The 20,579-nt window shown below is 41.4% G+C and overlaps 1 protein-coding gene across 1 annotated transcript in view; it reads left to right on the top strand.

Moving 5' to 3' along the window:
- The window catches only part of RGS9 (regulator of G protein signaling 9), a 129,155-nt gene that overhangs the window by 71,349 nt on the left and 37,227 nt on the right, over positions 1–20,579 (top strand). The window contains exons 6-11 of the mRNA XM_088467998.1: positions 583–641; positions 1,711–1,787; positions 2,954–3,035; positions 5,712–5,774; positions 13,834–13,863; positions 16,942–17,003. Coding sequence (XP_088324124.1) covers positions 583–641; positions 1,711–1,787; positions 2,954–3,035; positions 5,712–5,774; positions 13,834–13,863; positions 16,942–17,003 — 373 coding nt within the window. The remainder of the gene's footprint in view (positions 1–582; positions 642–1,710; positions 1,788–2,953; positions 3,036–5,711; positions 5,775–13,833; positions 13,864–16,941; positions 17,004–20,579) is intronic.

Here is a 20,579-nt window from a genome sequence, read left to right as displayed (position 1 = left end):
GGATTTCCCTACCGCAATCATACGAACAGTTCAGGCTAAGAAACAACCAAGTGACGTGGTCGATGACGCTGCTTTGTTAATTATGCACACCCTAAAAAAGCCCGTTTTGACCGTTTGGCACGCCTGCGTTCGGATCACCACTCCCCGTTTTCAAGCACCTTCCCCTGTTACCACCCACAAACGCCTCATTCTGTCACTCAAATTAGCAGGCACTCGCTATTTTGCAAGCGCTCGATTTCCGACCGCAATGACTGGTTGCCACATGTTCATTATGACCCATACGCATGCGCAGATGTGCGAACATCGCTCGGAGCGAACGAGCGGCCGCTTACGAGCGGCTCTGAATCAGGCCCTGTGCTTGTAGTATTTTTTTTTTTTCATCTGTCTATAAACTTTTTTTGATGGCTACGCCTCCATTATGCCAATTACTTCTTATGCAAATGTGACGGTGGAGAGAGATTCTGTAGTGTGCAGTATAGGGAGAAGAAAGATTCAGCTGATCTATTAGTATCTATTGGTGTGGAGAATGAACATTGATCCTTGTTATCACATTATATTAATTATTTTTTTTTTCGTTGGCAGCAATTTACCTTGCAAAGAAAAATATCCGCAAAAAAGGTTTTTTAGAAGAATATGAAAAGGTGAGTTTTATCTGCAGCCTTTACATGCAATACTGTTATTGTATGATTTGTTTTATCACTCAATATTGTGACTTGCTAGAGATTCAGCCACTGACAATTCTGTAAATTTGTTCCCTAAATTGATTAAAAGCTTTAGGGGGAAGTGTAGTCTTTTGGTGATTCAAAGTTTACACTTTACTGGCAGGCAGGCACGTCTTGCTGAGACTTGTAGTTCAATGACTGCAAGAGTGCCCCAAGAAATAGCAGACTCATCCACGTGTTCCAACTACACATACTTTTATGTCTAGACTCTTTGGGGTCAACCCAAATAGGTGCAATTTGCCGTTGGAACGGCAATTCATCCCCTTTGCAGCCTGATCTCTTCCCGGACTCGCAGATTTTTGCTTGCAACCCTATGGGGCTCTAAACAGAAATGTGAGAGTCTGGCGGTACCGTAACTTACTCGCGGGTGTGAAGGACTCGCACCTAATTGGATTGACCCCTGAAATGTAAACAAAAAACAAATCCCTTTATCCAAATGTATTAATATACACATTGAGCCTCATAAAACAATAACTATCAGGAACATTTCCCCAAGTTCATCAGAATATTTAACAAACCTCAGAGCTTCGTTTACCCTTTGTCTAGGTCATACTGGTACCAGGAAAAAGATGTGGGTATTCTATAATTAGATTTTTAGCAAAGGTTATGGATAAATGAAATCAAATAGAGAAAAAACAACAATAAGAGAAAAACAGAAATGTTCAATAGCATGCTGCAGTAGTGTACAGTAAGGGGGGATGTCAGTAAGGGCTACATGGAGTCTTTAGATGTAATCACACAACTCACTAAGACAATATTTCCAAATACCAGAGCATTTTAATGGGAAGATCTGGGACAATTGACAGTGCCAAAACTCTGAACACACTCAGCTCCCTTATAATAGTCTGCCATTGGCCAGAGATAACTGCTGCTAAATATTTTCCTAATGTTTCTTTGCAGAATCATTGTGATCTCCCTGGATACTTCATAGTTTATGTTAATTTTCTTAAAAGCTAATTAGATTTTCCTTCCTCTTTTTCTGTTCCAGGAAAACTACAGCAATTTAAATAAGAAAATTAACCACAAATGGGACTTTATCATTATGCAGGCGAAAGAGCAGTACAAGTGAGTGCGCAGTGTCTAGCAGAGTGGAGCTGCGTGGTTAGTTAACCTCTTCATTCCACATCAGTCTCACTCTGAACAGAATTATGTTTAAACTTTTATTGGGTGAGGTGTAAATGGTGATTCTTTTTTTCTATGTATATTGTTACGGTGCTGTCCTATTGATTTGTTTTTTTTCTGGATTGGGTTAAAGTGAAGGATACCTGCTCTGACAGCTTTTAGATTGCTGCATAAACTGTTAATGAGAGCGTGTACGGAAATGGCTAATGTACATAAGGGCTTCATAATAGTCCACGTTACTTGCCCTGCACCTTTTTTAAGAACAGTTGAATTGCTCCCATACCTCACAACGGACACGTATGTCTCAAATCGTTGGATGTTGGGATGATAGTAATGATAATAATAATAATAATGATAGCAGATGCCTGGGACAATTCACAGCTTTTTGAGGGGAAACAGCCTAGTATTATTACTGGGCTTGCCCACAATTTGGACGGACCCCCCCCCTCCTTATTTTATGTGTGTGCCACAGCAAAATTAATTTGTCCCAATTACCTTCTATACTATGTCGTTAGGTATGAGCTCCTCTGAAAGTTGTCTAGTTGCTGTGTATATATCTTTTTTTTTTTTTCATATTAAACTCATTGAACCTTGGAAGCACTAAATTAGGTAATTACGTCCCATTCTAAACATCATTGTGATTAACAGTCTATGGAACATTGGAACTTCTAAGTATAATCAGTAATAATATTTAGATCTCAGACTACCTCTACTCACTAAATGTATCTTTTTGATCCAGTTTCTAATATTGCAAGACCCTAAAACAGATCATTGGTTTTGTTCTGTACCTCTGCAGAGAACACAGCTCTAAGCTAAGGGGTCTATTTACTAAGCTGTGTTAGGAGAAAAAGTGAACGGTGATAAGGTACCAACCAATCAGCTCCTAACTGCCATGTCACCGGCTGTATTTGAAAAATGGCAGTTAGGAGCTGATTGGCTGGTACCTTATCACCGTTCACTTTATCTTCTAACACAGCCTAGTAAATAGACCCATAAGGCTGATGTGTAGTGTATGTTTCTAACACAGAGTGATTTCATATATTAGATAGATAAATTATTATCCACTCTATGACTATACACCTAAATTGTAACATGAATTATTATTTCAGGGCTGGAAAGGAGCGTAAGAAATCTGACCGTGTGGTGCTGGACTGCCAGGAAAAGGCATACTGGCTGGTTCACCGACCACCTGTAAGTAGACCAGTGTCAAACTTTCCTGAATGCTAACCATGAAATTAACATATTTATTCACCAACAGTAAACACAAATTCTATTGTATGTTGCTACCCATTGGAGGACATTAATGTAAATGGCTGTCAATAAAAAAGAAGTGTTACAACCCAGTCAAGTGTTCACTTTAATTTTATAAGGTGCATAGAAAAATGACCAATAAAGCAAATTGGTTGCTATGTGCTACAGCATCTTTTCTCTCCTTCCACCAATTTTAATAAATTCCTCCACTATGTAAAGAATCATTAGTGTGCCTTCATGATAATATATTTCTCAGGTCTGCAAGCTCCCTATTTAAACAGAAAAAATCCCTATAGCATACACCACTGGTGCCCAAAAGTATGAGGAGCATGCAAAGGATTGCACAGATGTACAAGGAAATATGTTGTGTATACTAATGTAACAGCTGAATTACTTATTGTCCAGTCACAGTGCTTCACTGATACAAGGTCACCAGAATATACTTCCCCTGCAGCATGAGTATACAGACGTGACTGGTTCTTCTCCAGCTAATGTCATCTTGTGTATAATCCTATTTAAGAAAAAGAAAAACATAGCTCCTGCAATACCACCGTCAAATCAGAAGCTGTGTTAGGAGGTCTGTGCTGTCACCCAGATACTTCTTCAGGTTCTGTAAAATATGTTTAGTAAGGGCCTTTAGGAACACCTTACTTAACTAAGGAAGAGGTGTTAAAATAACATAGGTAAGTAGTTGTGCTCTATGCAAATTAGCACCCCTAAATAGCGTTGCTTATTTACAGCTTAAGTGACATTTAGATGTTACTTAAAGGCACTGCCATTATGTAACAAGCTCTGCCATGTGTAGAACTGGTTATTTAAGTAGTGCATTCGGTGTTACTTAAATAATTAGTTCTGCTGCATGTGTAATTAATGGCAGAGTTTTTTTACGTAAAGAGAAACTCAGCTCTGCACGTGTGCTAAACTGACTTCCTCTCCCTTCTCCACAAGTGCTATGTGATAGCGCTCAACAAGTAGGGCTGTGATGTCATGGAGTAGCAGGGTGTTCAATAACTCCTTATTGTGAATGCCCTCATCACTTACCCTTAGTGCAACTTATATCCTGCATCATGGAGCACCTGGATGTTCTACTCAAGAGGGCAGGACAGTCAACAAAGTCATAGATTGAGAAATAAAGATGATATCAAGGTTCTTCCATCTTCAAATACAGTTATTGCACATAGCATTATGCAGTTTCTTTCTAATACGTTACAGCATCACACTGGCTTGCTCTATTTTTCACAAAGGTCATTATTACTGTACATATTTTGAGCAGATTTGTTTAATTTGTTGGAAACACAGTGATGAGTGCTTAGGTGTGCAGAAAAGACAGAAAAGCAGCCGGTATAGTCAGTGGCGTAAGTTCATCCCAGATGCCCGGAGGCAAGTTTTAATTTGATGCCCCCCTGTCACAGCTGTAGTAATTTGCATGCAGACAGGCTATAGATAGACGAAGGCAGCAGCTGACATGGAGCTCTCCACTAGTGTATGGTGGTTTCTTGGGTGCCGGGAATGGGTGCCGTGTATTGGGCGGCCGTGATGGTACACTCTGGGTATATAGTTACAGCCCTAAGTGGGGTGAATATGTTGTGGACAAGGGGCCCCTTCAGAGCTGGAGCCCGGCAGCAGGCGCCTCCATTGTCTCCCATAGTTCTGCCCCTGGGTATAGTGGATAACTATAAGAAGTTTTCCTCACACCTTCACCAATAGAAATGCAATATAAAGTAGAAATCATTCAACCAGTGCTAATCTAAATAATCAGCAAACGAATGTTTCCCAGCCGATTTCGATGTATCATCCACCAACACTTTTATGGGATGGTCTTCCGTTGTTGTCCCCTCATAGGCCCATAATAAAGTGCCAAAATACAGAGGAGAAAATTAATATAGTAAAGTACAATTTAATATATCATATAATATATATCAGGCATTCAACACATTAACGGATATCCCAAATGGCCGAAAGGGTAACAATTACTGGGTAGAGGAAATAAGGGAATTGGAGCTTGGAACAGTGAAGTACCCGGGACTGGCACTACCTCATTACACTTTACCATAAGTGCTCTAAGGACTGCCCGTTGACAGTTGTTTCCTCTACCCGGTAATTGTAACCATTTCAGCCATTTGGAGATATCCGTTGATGTGTTGAATGCCTGATTGTTTTTATATAATATATTAAATTGTACTTTACTATATTATTTTTCTCCTCTGTTTTTTGGCACTTGATTATGGGCCTATGAGGGGACTACAACGGAAGACCATCCCATAAAAGTGTTGGTGGATGATACATCGAAATCAGCTGGGAAACATTCTTTTGCTGTTTATGTAGATTAGCGCTGGATGAGTGATTTCTACTTTATATTGTTTCATTTGTTGTCTTTAGATACAACACAGTTCAGCCGTGTGCAATGGACACAGTTTCATTCTGGAACAACTTCCATGTAATATTTAAGGTCAACAAAAGTCTGCCTGTGTGAATAAAAGAGGGGAAATCAGCAACAGAAGGACATGTAGAGACCATTGAGTTAAAGTCATTAGAAGATGTAAAAGCCTTCAATACATTTAGCATGGAGCTATATATCATTGGCACACATTAACCCCAGCCTTCTGTTTATATCAGCCGGGAATGCTGGATGTGTTGGAGTATGGGATGGACAGAGCCACTGACCCCAATGCTGTCAAGGTAACAGGTGAGGATGCCATGAACCCTATTTGTTATATTTTGGAAATTGTAAGACACAAAATGAAAGTGGTACCAGGTATGCTGGGCTCCACATCTCTCATGGAAACCTTTAGATGCCTTGTAACCAGAGTGTCCCGGATACCAGTGTGTCCTGAATTGATCAAAATGGAAAAATAGAAGCACTTAACATAATACAGAGAGAGGAGATGAACTTATCCCTCTTCATGCACTGATATCATAGTGGGATCTATCTGCATTGGGGAAACACAGTGATGGAGAGAAGGATTGATGAGGAAAATGTGATGCTATACTAGTTTATTGAGGTACTGGCAGAATATCGGTGTAGGATGGCACAGGTTCATAATTCACAGTTTGAAGTTAATATGTTATATGTTTAAAGAAGGCTTCTGTGAAAAAAAATCTGTAATTCTAAAATACTACCGGCTTTATACTAAGGATATATCCGTGTTACCCATAAATGCGTTTTATTTTTCTGAAATGCAAATCAAACAGAACATTACAGACAAGTGTGTTGTTTATGTTGAAGACATTTTCCTATTCATACCGTATATCCTTTCAGAAAGGAAATGGCTTTGTAGGGAACCTTTCTGGGCATAAAATGGCGGATATCACAGATGTTTAGCCTTGCATGCATTAAGCTTACTCCCAGGAAAGTAGAGTACGCCATTTATTCTATGTTATGACTGCTATGAGCTATAACGTAACATGACTTTTTATCCCTTGCACACCAAGGGGCTGCTGAAGAGTCAGCATCAGGCCAGATGAAGCGGGATAGTTTGAGTATTTTTGCACTGTGCTTTTCCTGATCATAAACATATGCAAATGGCCGGTGGCAGAGTGGGGCGCTTTGTAAGCTAATTGGGCAGATCCAACCTTGCATGGAAGCTGCCGTAATGGGTCTCGGCAGCTTCTGTGCGTTACCCACAGAAGGCAGATTCTTTTCACAGCCTAAGGAGTTGCGAGTAGAATCTGCTTAGTGTAATAGGTGAATAAATGCACAGCTAATTGAATCCATCCTATTGAGTCTTACATCTATAGAGGCGGAATGGGAAGTGGCGTTCTCACATAAGCATGAGTTCAGCAAATGCGTCTTACTCAGAGCAGCAATTTTGGATAAATGTTTGCCCATTTTGCTACTAACCTCAGTTGACTGAAGTGTGGGGCATTATCATTTTGTTGCTTTGACTGTTTACATGGGTTTGTCCCAAACCAGTCCATTTTAACTCATTCCCTGCCAGGGACAACTATATACTTGGTTCAGGAGAGTTTGCATGTTTTTTTGTTTCTCCAGAGTCCACAAGTAAAAAGTATTCTATTAAATACATGGCTGACGTAAACAGAGAACACCTTTCTGGTCTCAACTCCAGTTCAGAGCTCAGAAGCAAAATGGTTAATTGAAAAAAAAAAGCTCACAATGTACAGGAATATTTGTATTTTGCACTCAACAATGACTGTCAAGAGCTTATTTTATTTTCCTTGTCTGACACTAAATTACAAGCCAATGCTCAGAATATATAATAGACACAGTGACAGTGTTCAGATAAAAGATGGTGAATCACTGATAAACCTCCCCTTGAGGCCCTTCAACATGTCGGAGATCAGAGATTACTGGGGTCTGTCATTGGTTACCATAGAAACTCAGTGTGTGAAATGAGACAGGTTAGAGGATTTTCTGCTGTCTAGGCCAGTAACACGAGGGAGGAGCTGTGTGTCTATGTAAAGCACGACTTGCAAAAGGTTAAATAACAAGGCTCTACAGTTGAGGGGTACTAAGAGGGAGTGCTGTAATTACATCAATATTAGTATTCCTGAGAACACATCACATGTATAAAGAAATTATCCATCCATGCTATCTGTTATGTTTATGCCTCATTTATAACACTTTCACGATTCTGATTTTCATAGCCCAGATGATATATTAACCAAGTGGCTACCCTAATTACTTGGCAGTGTTCTGTAAAAGTGGAGGAATCAGTAAATGTTCCTAAAAATGTCAGTTGTGAATTTTGATACTATATTTAAAAAATAAATAAATATATATATATATATATATAAATATATATATATATATATATATATATATATATATATATATATAATTTATTGTAAAAAATAGGTAATTGGTTTCCTTGCGCACCGGTTAGTTCTGTTTTGTTACGGTGTCTGCTGCAGGTAGGGTAGAGGTGCCTGTTCCTCTCAATATACAGATAAGTAGACAGATTTACAGCGCTACAACCCCTATATGTGTAGTGTGCCTGTGAGTATACTAATAGGCTAACTAAGATAAATTGCGTGAAAATCTGTTTATTGGTTAAACACAGTGTTAACCTCAGAATTATATCACACGTATGTAATTGGTACACGTAAATCAAAAAACATAGATAAATCAATGTATGACAGAGCTCAAGTAATGCTGAGTTATAATATCAGATAAACACAATCAATTCAAGTATATATATATATATATATATATATATATATATATATATATATATATATATATATATATATATGCACATTATCCTTCTGGCTATGGATGGGCCAGGGAACCTGGATGTCAACTATATAAATCACAACATGCATATTCTATAAAATGGAGGATTTATTGTGGCGTTAGCTAAACCATGCCCACTTTATGCCCATTAATTTAACAAAGGTTGAATTGGAGGACAAGGAGTATGGAGCCAAAGATGGTCCTGAAGAAAAATAAACCACCCCTCCCCTTCATAGACTCTCCCTTCCACCTCCACCATACTACCAGAGAAGTATTAGTAAAGTACAGTACTGTTCTACTCTGATGATTTTTAATGTCTGCGATTTATGAATCTAAGTACTTGGATAGGTGTCATGGGTGCTGCTAGTATCTATAAAACAATGCATAACTCACTTTGAAAAGGTTTTCATCTCATTTATATGTTGAAGTATACTGTACTACCTTCTTGCTGGGGTGCATCTGCTCTCTCAGATATACAATGCATTGTACAAGATAAGTGCATTCAGTTATGTTCATCATGCTTACTGATTTAAAGTGATTTTTATTCACTGAAACCCCAGTACACATCTCTCCTTGCTTCTTCACCTGTCACAGGACCCAGGGGCGTTTCTAGAGAGGAGGGGGCCCGTGTGCAGTCTCCGTCACGGGACCCCTTCTCTCGGGCCGGCAGCGCACTGAGCACTAGAGTGTGCCCAGAGTCTACAGCACCGAGAAGTATGCATAATATGGGTGCAAGGTGTGCGGTGCGGCACCATCCTGGACCCAGGGGACCGTGTGCACCGCACACCTTGCCCTCATTATAAATACACCCCTGACAGGACCTGCAGGAGGAGTGCAAAGAGGGATCACTCAGTCATTTTCCCCAGCGAAGTGCGCAGGTCAGTTTTTCTCCCAGCATGAAAGATTGTCTGTTAGGAAGGATAGGGTGAAGGCACAGCTCAATATTACAGGGCAGGCCCTTTTATATTCTCCTTAAATAAAGTAAGTAATTCCTTTCCAGGCAAGTGTGCGTTTTATGTAGTCACATATCTCTGTAATGTTTATGAACATGTGTCACATACATTGCATGTACTCTGAACAATTTCCAATTGCTGGGATGTGTAGTTTCACAGCAGCTGAAGAGCCACAGGTAGTCTGTCTCTGTCCTAGAGTGGTGTCTGGGATTCTTAAAACCGCTGCCTTCTATAAAAGGATATCTGTACAGTTTTACACTGTGGGGCTGGATGAGATATATTTGTGAAACTGAAGTATTTTCTTTAATTTCTATGCTGATTTTTTTCATCCTCTCTTGTCCGTTCTCTCCGCAGACTCAGCTTTGAACATTATCTCTGGGAATCTTGTGTTGAGAATGCTGTCTGGGAGATAGAGGAGAGGCTGCTTGTCAGATGATAATACCATGTTCATCATTAATTTCTCCAGCAATTAGGAGGAGATACATACTTAGCTTTTTATGTTAAGATGCAAATGGCTCCAGTGAGCTGAGATCTCCCATTATTAACGAAATATGTATTTGCTTAACACTCTCTATGCATTAACTGCATTACAAAACAGACTCATCTGTAGCCCTCTAGAGAGGCTGAGCACCAGAGTATACTTACTATGAAATAAGTACAGTACTTCTGGAAAAACTGTTGACTGGAACTGTTTGCTACAGTATATTCTGCAAATTAATTTAATATAGATCTGCTCAATATTTATTTTATAATAATAATATTATTATCTAACACATGTATGCAGAATACACATACCAAATGAAAAACTGTACTCAGGAAAATAGAGTTAAATACTACAGCACACACTTAGCACATGTATGTACTAAGTGTGTGACAGCCCAAAATTCAAATAGGGAAACTACACCAGCTGCCAGTGAGTCCCGGTCGGCGATGTTTGGCAGCGTTTGAGCTGGCAGTTGGTGTGGCTCCCCTATTTGAATTATGGACTGGGCTGCAGCCCCACCTCTGGAGCCTCCACTGTCTGTCACACAACTAGCAAACAGTTACTGCGGAGGGACTTTCCGAACTCCCTGTATATGCACAGAGCAACAGTAAGGGGTAGATGTATCAAACCCTGGGAGAGACAAAGTGGAAAGAGATAAAGTGCCAACCAATCAGCTCCTGTCATTTCACAGGCTGTGTTTGAAAAATTACAGGAACTTTACCACCTAAAGGTTTGATACATCTCCCCCTAAAGGCCACAGGGAAGGTTGTGCGAGCGGTGCCGCTGCCCAGAGTGCAGGGCCCTGGGGATGGCACTGTCGCTGCACCACAGCCCCTACATCTGGCTAGCAGGGTGCATGAAATGGCACCCTATGATGAGTAATGCAGCTTCATTGCTGTTCGGAGTGCAGTTCATAGAGCCGTTAAGAAGCACGCCACACTACTCCTGCTGGTTGCTCCGTCCCCTCGCATGACATCAGGGGTTGGGACGGGGCCAGCACAGGGCGCCAGAGAGCACTGCTCCAGCTCTGGCAACAGTACTAGTATATATAAAATCTTCTGTAATATAGACCACAGTGTAATAGACTTGAATGTGCTGTACCAATATCTTCAGATATTGTAAGTATCAATGCACTTTTTCATGTCTGAAATGTCACTTACTTACATCAGCCTTTTCTGATTCAGTGGACTTCACCATATCCGTACATCAGTTCCCCAGCTCCCCTTTCTGTGCCAGTGAGAACACTAACCTCCAGTGCAGGACCTAAGATGCAGAGAACCTCCCCACTATATCACCTTGCCACTACATTTTATAACTACAGTATGCTCACTACAGTATGTTCACTATAGTATGCTCACATCATTTAGTGATGGTTGTGAGCATACTGCTGCTGAATTCTCTCCAAGCTGTGGAGCACTATAATATTTATGAGTTTAAGGCACTTATTCAGAGGTGGACGCAGTGTCAGCGCCGCATGCAGTTAGCCGATGTTGTAAGTCTGCTCATGCTTCTGAGTCGCACACGACATGCATCCCGATGGTTACCGCCGGGAGACGCAGAAGGATTTCGGACATAAGAGCTGGGGATTTCAGTGGGTGTTACTTGGAGGTAACATGGGGACGGCTAGCCATATGCAGGCGGCAATAGCACAGGACGTCATGATTAGACGGAGATATTGCACCTGCCATAGGGCTGGTTCACGTTTCCATAGTGCATCCAATGAGGCATTCGCGACGGATTAGTGCCTCTGCGAGTGGGCGTCTTGATCAGGACCTGCGTCCACCTCAGAATCAGCCCCTAAATCCTCCGTAATGGTATGAGGAGATTATTAACATATTTCCAAAACTATGTACTAAGGGCCTGACTCATTACCGATCGCAACTGCGATTATGCACGCAATCGGAAAATTGTTGTGTACTGCGTATGCATCGCAGTGCACGTGCATAAAGGCTTCACTGAGATCACAGTGTCTATGCTGACCCATCGCAGAGTGATTGACAGGAAGTGAGCGTTTGGGGGGGTGGTGACGGGGGTGGGGGGGGTCGGCGAAACGCAGGCATACCAGTGCATTTGAACGCCGTTACAGGGGCATACATATATAAGCCACTGCGATGGCATACGCAGCTTGAGCTTTCACTGTGTGTAATGAGGTTAGCAATTCCTAAGTAAGGTCTGACCTTGTGCAAGTGTGCGTGAGGCTCTGATGTTACCGATGGTTTCACAGACTTGCAAAGTATTACGGATGTGTATAAGGGGATGTGGGCTTCCTTATGTTAGGCTGCGATGGCATTGCGATTGCAAACATTAGCAAATTTTTGCAGCAGTCCTGTGTGCGATTACGGAGCTGCAATCGCAATAGCGATCCTTACTGAATCAGGCCCTAAATGTTTATACTATGACACATTTTCTACATCCTAAAACTTTACGTATTTCTCCTCTAATACTTATTTTACACTCAGTATTCATCATGCTAAATTCCTCTTTGCCATTTCCTGGACACATTTCATTTTAATTTATTCTCTATCCTCTTCTTTTTTTTGTATATTCTGTTCTTATTAATATTCGCAATTGTACATAAGCTACATAGACAAATTGCACATAACACTCCTCTACCTCAATTCTGTTACAAAAATCCTTCAGAATCAGTGCCTGTTCCCAGATTGGGTGTCTCTGATTAAAGTGTTTAGTGTAGTGAGGTATTGGTTGATTAGATAGTGATCTGTCAGATACAGTGTTTACAGCCAGGACACTATATGCTGTTTGAACATTATTGAGTGAATCAGCTCCTGTGGAGAGCTGTGTTTCATTTTATTATTGCATGAATAAAATGTCTTTAATGCTTGACTATCACCCCACTCATATAGCCATATGATTCATGCAGCTGATATCTTTATAAAAAATATTAACATGATGTTGTACAATTGTAATATTATAAGTCCAGTGTTTCCTCCTCATTTAGCAACCGGTAGATTCACTGCATTATCACAGTATTCTTCATGCAATCAAATCCATGATTTCCATAGTACAGTAAGTCGCCATCTCTAGAATGCTATACTTGCTATAGCATGTGTCTTAAGGGGAAGCAGTCGGGAAGCCGACAGACTAAATCCCGACCGACAGCTTCCCGACTGGGAATCCCGGCAAGGCATTAATGACAGGCGTCGAAATCGGTTAGGGTTTATGTACTTGGGGGGGAGGTTAGGGTTAGGCATTCCTAAGGGAGGGTTAGGTTTAGGCTAGGGGAAGGGGTGGTTAGGGTTAGGCACCCCCAGGGAGAGGCTAGGGTTAGGAACCCCCCGGGAGACTTAGGGTTAGGCTGCGGTATTACATACTGAGTCCTTCCAGTCGGGTAGCCAACAGACTAAATCCCGACCGCCGGCTTCCCGACTGTCTAATCCCGGCAAGGCACTAATGACAGGTGTTGAGATCCCGACGTCTGTCAGACCTACGCTGGGAGCCCGATCAAAGGTAAGCCAGGCGCGGACAGCTGCGGGGGAGAGGGTTAGGTTAGGGGCTCCCGGGGGGGACTTTGGGTTAGGCACCCCCCCGGGAGGGTTAGGTTTAGGCTAGGGGAAGGAGGAGGTTAGGGTTAGGCACCCCTGGGGGGAGGTTAGGGCTAGGCACCCCCCCCCGGGAGACTTAGGGTCAGGCTGCGGGGAGGGGAAGGTTAGGTTTAGGCACGCCTAAGGGAGGGTTAGGGGTGGGGGGCTAGGTTAGCTATACTTACCTTAATGGACAATCAGGATTTTCACCCTTGCCGGGCTGTCGATGTCGGGATGCGGCCGGCAGTATTACTTACTAATTCCATCTTAAGATGTTATAAAGAGGTAGCACTGTATTTCTATGGGTGCAGCTAATGAAACTGTATTGCAATTTCAGTGTGTCTGGTTTTAAATGACTTCTCTGAAAACCTGACATGTGAATGAATTTGCATAATATAGAGCAGTATTTCCCAAATTCGGTCCTCAAAGCCCCAGAACAGTTCCGGTTTTAAATGTATCCATGGTATAATTGCTGATTGTACGGCGATAAATCATCTGTGCAGAGATATGTTTTTCTCTCTTTTTCTTTTGCTGTGTAATATATTTCTATTTCTCTGCTTTGCAGAAGAGGACGGTGGATTTCTACAGGAGAGAAGTAAGTGGTCGTTAGTTCCTGGAAAGACTCAGCTTAGAAACAGCAGCTGAAAATAGCTGTGACTTACACCTTGCCATAGTGAATGATATTTACTTTTCTATATATATATATATCCTCCTTGCAGATACTGTAGATGCAGAAACATTGCACAGAGCAGTGGGTGTATTAAGTGTAAATCACTTTTAGCTCAATGGCAGCCGAGTCCTAGTATACAAAATATAATTGTCAGCAGTTAGGTTTTATCATCTATTATTCATTAAACTTATTTTATTACAATACAATTCCCCAGTGGCAATGAAGACACCTGGAAAGGAAATTAGACCTGTGAAAACGTTGACACCATTAATACATAACCTGATTGTTGCTCTACACACCCTCTGTCATGCCCTCACATTCATAAGGTCTGGAAAATTTGTCCCTGCAGATTTTACGCTAATGCGCCAGTTTATGTGGATATCTGGAGGGGGTGCAAATTTTTGCATCTTTTGGTGGAAATGTTTGGAGTCTGTTTCTGAGTTGGACGCTGCAGCGCCCATGTGTGCATCTCTTACCGGTCTTGCTCCTGCGTCTCGTTGCAATTACCGCTACAAGCTCTGCTCTGGTGTACAGAGGTGCGTATGAATGTGCAAGGACTGAGGCGCCCACTTTCAGCATCTTTAGACACTAAAATACCGCCTGGTGCGTCTTTAGCTACTGCCATTTGTCGCACCTTGAAAACCTGCACCAGCCCCATGCTAGATATCAGAGTATGGCCTCCAATGTGAGCAATTATACGTCTGAGTTTGCAAGCACTTTAGTGACACACCTGCCACAATCCTATTTTACACCCATAACATGGACCATCTCTGTGTGTCCACAAAGCCAGCTCCCTGCCACCGCTGCCCAATACAGTTATTTATATTCGGTGACCCTGCGCCTCAATCATCACTGCGACTGTGTGCGTGGAATTTGGACACCTTAGATGCATGCGCAGTACAAAATCGCTCAACTGTGTCCGACATTGACATTGCATGAAAGGCAGAATCAGGCCCTGGTGCAGATGTAGGCATTCCTAGCTAAATGCTGATTACGTAGAAATTGTCACCTGTACTTGTGCCTTCTGCCCGCAAACGAAAGGGCTGCAAAGTGCATATTTATGGGGACAGTTCTTAGTAATGTCTATAGAGCAATTTCTCCTTTTTACACATCTACAGGTGACAGAGATCAGATCTTGGCCTATACATGCATAATCCTATTTCAGGTCTCCAACGCATATTATACAGGAAAGCACAATTCTACTAATGTAATAAAATCATTCAAATACTGTCCACAAAAGTGACACGTAATAGAAACTGTCCCATTGTCCCCTCACTCTTATGCTTAATGGAAGATAAAACTTAGGTTTAGAAGGAAAGAAGAAACATATAAAGTGATTGTAGGCAGGACTTTAGAGTTACATTTTCACTCTTTTCACCATGTACAGTTCCAGCAAGACCTACAAAGCCATATTAGGAGCAATTTGCAGTACCTGTAACCGGAATGTGCGCATGCAGCTAATGTATATGAAAAGTGACATTTTCCTGGATAATTAATTACCTCTGTTCTTTCTTATTATAGTACACTATATATAATTTATGTATGCAAATACAGACATTAAAGGCAAACTGTACTGAGGAAAACACAGCAAATGTCATATGCACAGCCCTTTATATACAGGTTCTGCTCTAATATAGACTACAAACTGCACTCTGCAATAACTATTCATTGTCTGAATGTGTAAGCTCTCTTTAGGCCCATATTCAATTTGGGAGCGAAAAGTCTGTGTTGGACTTTTTGCTCCACATTGGAGCCTTTCCTAGGATAAAGTATTGGGCGCGCGCCCATTTTATCTCCGTATTCAATTAGGAAGCAGCGAAAACGTGAGCCTGCGAAAAGGAAAGTATCGCTAAAAATTTGGGAATTTTCGGGTTTTGTTCCTAGGACCCCCCTAAAGATGTCCAGACATGAGGGTTCACTCTGGGTACCCCCGTTTAGCCCAGGTGTTTTTTACCGACATTAGAACAAGTGATGCTGAAGAGCACTTAAGTTTTTTTTAGTTTTTTTTAAGTGGTCACATCAAATTTGGGGTACATGAAAATGGGTACTAGCATATTTTTCAGTCCCTAAACTCATTTTTTAAAAATTCTTCAAAAATGCACCTGCCACTAGTAGCCTATTCTAGAAAACACCTGCCGCATACTTACAGACTACCTCTGAACCTATTGGGCTATTTTTAAACACTGTTCCCCAATTATTATTATTATTTTTTTTTTAGGGGCTATTCCCAGGGGTGCAGGATATTTTTTTTAAGCCTGCACCCCTAAAACCCAATTCTGCACTTTTTTTCGCCATGTAAAACATGGTGAAAAGTTATCCCTGTTTTTTTTTCGAACCTGCGAAAAGTCTTTGAAATTGAATACGGGGATAATTGAAATTACGTAATAATTTATCAACTTTACGCAGCCTGATTGAATACCCCCCAAGTTCTAACTGAGTTAAGTGGAAAAGCATTTTTTATGTCCAGAAAATTGATTGATTGATTCATAACTGCTCTGTCTAATCACAATGCATATGGAAAGTGTAATTATGTACCAATAACCAGCGTAATACAGAAATCAAAATATAAAATAGTGATTGATGTTATAAAAACATACTAGCAGTGTATTAGGAAATATAAACAAAAGGGTATACGTAATAGGTTTCAACTTCCTAGATTCAGCGTGCAAACAGTAATATGTTTTAAGGCAAAATCAGGATGGTTGTGCAGTGCTCTGTGTTTGGAGATTGGCTTGTGTGTCTGAGAGCACACATTTTTATTTGGTTTGCAATCTGTTCCTAGTTAATTCCTTATTGGTGTAAGTGCACAACTGTTGATGTGTGAGGGATTGTGTAATAACTGGCTGGGTTTGGAAAAGAACAGTATGCAGTGCAGGGGTGAACTTACTTAAGATTTGAGATGAAGGAGATATATTTAAATATTGCTGATTAGATTTTCTCACAACATTTGTGGATGAGTGCTAATGGACTTCATTTCACTTTATGTTCTTCTCTACACCATAGATCATGTACTATCAGCAGTCTCTGATGAGATCTACAGTAAAGTCTTCTGTGTCTCTATCTGGGTAAGTGATCCATTCCTCTCCCATTCCTTTCTGTTTGACTACCCTGCCCTCTCCCTGTTATTGTGCACAAAATATCAGTAGTTGCATTTCTTTCCTGTGTTTGATTATCCTACCCTCTACCTGATACTGTGTTCAGTGTTTCAGATGTCTCTCTCGTGTTTGTTACTATAATGTCCTCTCCCTGTTACAATGTACAATGTGTCAGTTGTCTTTTTTTCCTGTGTGTGACTATGCTGCCCTCTCCCAGATACAGTTTACAAATGTGTCAGTTGTCTCTTTCTCCTGTGAGTGATTACCCTGCCCACTCTCAGATACAGTTTACAATGTATCAGTTGTCTTTCTCCTATGTGTGATTACCCTGCCCTTTCCCAGAGAGTTTACAATGTGTAAGTTGTCTATTTCTCCCATGTCTGAATATGCTGCCCTCTCCATGATACTGTGTATAATGTGTTAGTTGTATCTTCCTCCTGTGTGTGACTACCCTGACCTCTCCCTGATACTGTGTATAATGTGTTAGTTGTATCTTCCTCCTGTGTGTGACTACCCTATCTTCTCCCTGATACTGTGTATAATGTGTTAGTTGTATCTTCCTCCTGTGTGTGACTACCCTGCCCTCTCCCTGATACTGTGTATAATGTGTTAGTTGTATCTTCCTCCTGTGTGTGACTACCCTGACCTCTCCCTGATACTGTGTATAATGTGTTAGTTGTATCTTCCTCCTGTGTGTGACTACCCTATCTTCTCCCTGATACTGTGTATAATGTGTTAGTTGTATCTTCCTCCTGTGTGTGACTACCCTGCCCTCTCCCTGATACTGTGTATAATGTGTTAGTTGTATCTTCCTCCTGTGTGTGACTACCCTGTCCTCTGCCTGATACTATGTATAATGTGTATCTTCCTCCTGCGTGTGACTACCCTGTCCTCTCCCTGATACTGTGTATAATGTGTTAGTTGTATCTTCCTCCTGTGTGTGACTACCATGTCCTCTCTCTGATACTGTGTATAATTTGTTAGTTGTATCTTCCTCCTGTGTTTGACTAACCCTGCCCTCTCCAAGATACAGTTTGCAATGTGTATGTTTTCTGTTTCTCCTGTGTCTGAATATGCTGCCCTTTCCCTGATACTGTGTATAATGTGTTAGTTGTATCTTCCTCCTGTGTGTGACTACCCTGTCCTCTCCCTGATACTGTGTATAATGCGTTAGTTGTATCTTCCTCCTGTGTGTGACTAACCTGTCCTCTCCCTGATACTGTGATACCTCTACCATTGGACAGTATCATACTGTGATTTCTGTGCCGGTATTCCGTTATACTCTCATTAGTATTAATTATTTAAAGTAAATAGATTACTGTATATTGTATACCTCTAAATAGAAACACAAAAGTAATTAATTAAATTGTATAGACAAATTGTACTCTAATGAAAACCTGCTCCTTCAAAAGAAGTTTGCAATGTGTAAGTTGTCTGTTTCTCCTGTGTCTGAATATGCTGCCCCCTCCCTGATACTATGTATAATGTGTTAGTTGTATCTTCCTCCTGTGTGTGACTAACCTGTCCTGTGCCTGATACAGTGTATAATGTGTTAGTTGTATCTTCCTCCTGTGTGTAACTAACCTGTCCTCTGCCTGATACTGTGTATAATGTGCTAGTTGTATCTTCCTCCTGTGTGTGCCTACCCTGTCCTCTGCCTGATACTGTATATAATGTGTTAGTTGTATCTTCCTCCTGTGTGTGTCTATCCTGTCCTCTGCCTGATACTGTATACAATATCTCAGTTCTCTCTACATCCTGTCTGTCACTATCATGCCCTCTCTGTTACTGCATACTGTACATTGTGGACAGTTTATTAGTGAATTGTCTGTACAGTTTATCAGCAGCTTACTGTTCCTGCTGCGTGTCTGTCTCTCCTGGTTATCTGATGCATTACAGCTATATTTGTGTGTTGCTCTATTTTACACTTCATAAGGTGTATGAGAGCTATGAAACCTGTGTAGGATGGATAACATACACTTAGTCATTTAATAACCTTGCACACAATTTCATGATTCATGTTTATTGTGACCATCAAATGACACCACTGGGAAACAGAAGTACAAGGGTATATTCTGCTTTAAGTAGCCCTTTTGTGTGGTAGGGAAGCTGGGACTGTGATAGCACAGCATTGTACAACACTCCGGTGTAATCAGGATTACCCATTCCTGGGAGAGTTATCAGTGCTTACAGCACTATTCATCTGTACTAACCTTGTGGTATAACAAATACAGAGGGCCTGATTCAGAGATATACCTGCAAATTTGTACGCAGCAGCTGTGTAAAATTATGCAAATGGCACAGTGGCTGGAATTTGTATTGCGACACCCAGCATCGGTTGCAGATTAGATGGTTTTTGGACTTCTGAGTAACTCTATGGTAATGCAGAATGGCCGTGGGAACTGAGACGCCAGAGCCATTTTTACTGCATAAGGGATCACAGTCGCAGGCATACACATGACCCAAAAATGGTTGCGACAAGTTTGAGTCACACCCTCCACCCCCCAACTGTCACCCACAAGCCGTCACTGCCTGTCAATCACTTTGCAAATAAATCCTCACTGCTAGTGACAAAGGTAATGAAACTTGACGCATGCTCAGTGCGACTCGGGCACATGCACAGATCACCGGTAATCTCTTACCTGCGTAACATTGGGTCCATCTCCGAATCAGGCTCAGAGTCTCACTGAAAAGAAATATTATTGCTCCCATTTTGGAATGTAAATGCTTAGCTTCTTTGTTTATTTTCTGTTGTGTCTGAAACATCACATTAATAGTAAATTTGCAGTAAAGCTGCCCATCTACTAGAAGACAGGCAAAAGACTGCACGATTATAGACATTGTATAGACATCGTTTGTCTGTCTGTTTATTATGTGATGTGCCTACACTGAACGAGCTGTCGTTCAGTGTAGGCACATCAATCATCTGCTAACATGCTGTCGTCAGGTTGACTAGCATGTTTGCCCGATGATAGATGGTCTAAAGCAACCAGCGGGAGCACGTATCGCTGGACGTTTTAGACATTTTAGTGAACGATCTTCAAACGATTAATGAACAATAACGACGCCGTTATCGTTCAACCACTCAATTTAATCGCCTAGTGGATGGGCAGCATAAGAAACTCTAATCTTGACTTTGCCAGTCGTAGCATCATTTTGTTTGTTTATAAGCAACTTAAACTGATCCACAGTCCTTCTAGGAACACTAATAGATGTTCCTAGGAGGAGGAATCGTGTCAGACCAGGTCCTGCCAAGCAGTGTTTTATTGTACAAGTGGTATGTTTATATATATATATATATATATATATCAGTAGTTACACCTTAATAATTTAGCTCAAAGCTCGTGCGCATGCGCGAGACCCGGCGAGCGAAGGACTTTCCATCGCTCCGGGTCTCGCACCAAAGGGGGCGTGCTGTCGATGTTGATTGACAGCACGCCCCCTTTGGTGGGCGTGCCGGGGGCGTGCCTGCCAGACGGAGGCGTTCCCATGGGAACGCCTACCGTCTGAAGCCGACCCCACTGACATCACTAGTGATGTCAGTGG

Source organism: Taudactylus pleione, unplaced genomic scaffold, assembly GCF_031769625.1.
Source record: "Taudactylus pleione unplaced genomic scaffold, aTauple2 ptg000012l, whole genome shotgun sequence".
Classification (NCBI taxonomy): Eukaryota; Metazoa; Chordata; class Amphibia; order Anura; family Myobatrachidae; genus Taudactylus; species Taudactylus pleione.
Note: the sequence above shows the minus strand (reverse complement) of the source record. Positions and strands in the feature narration are given on the sequence as shown.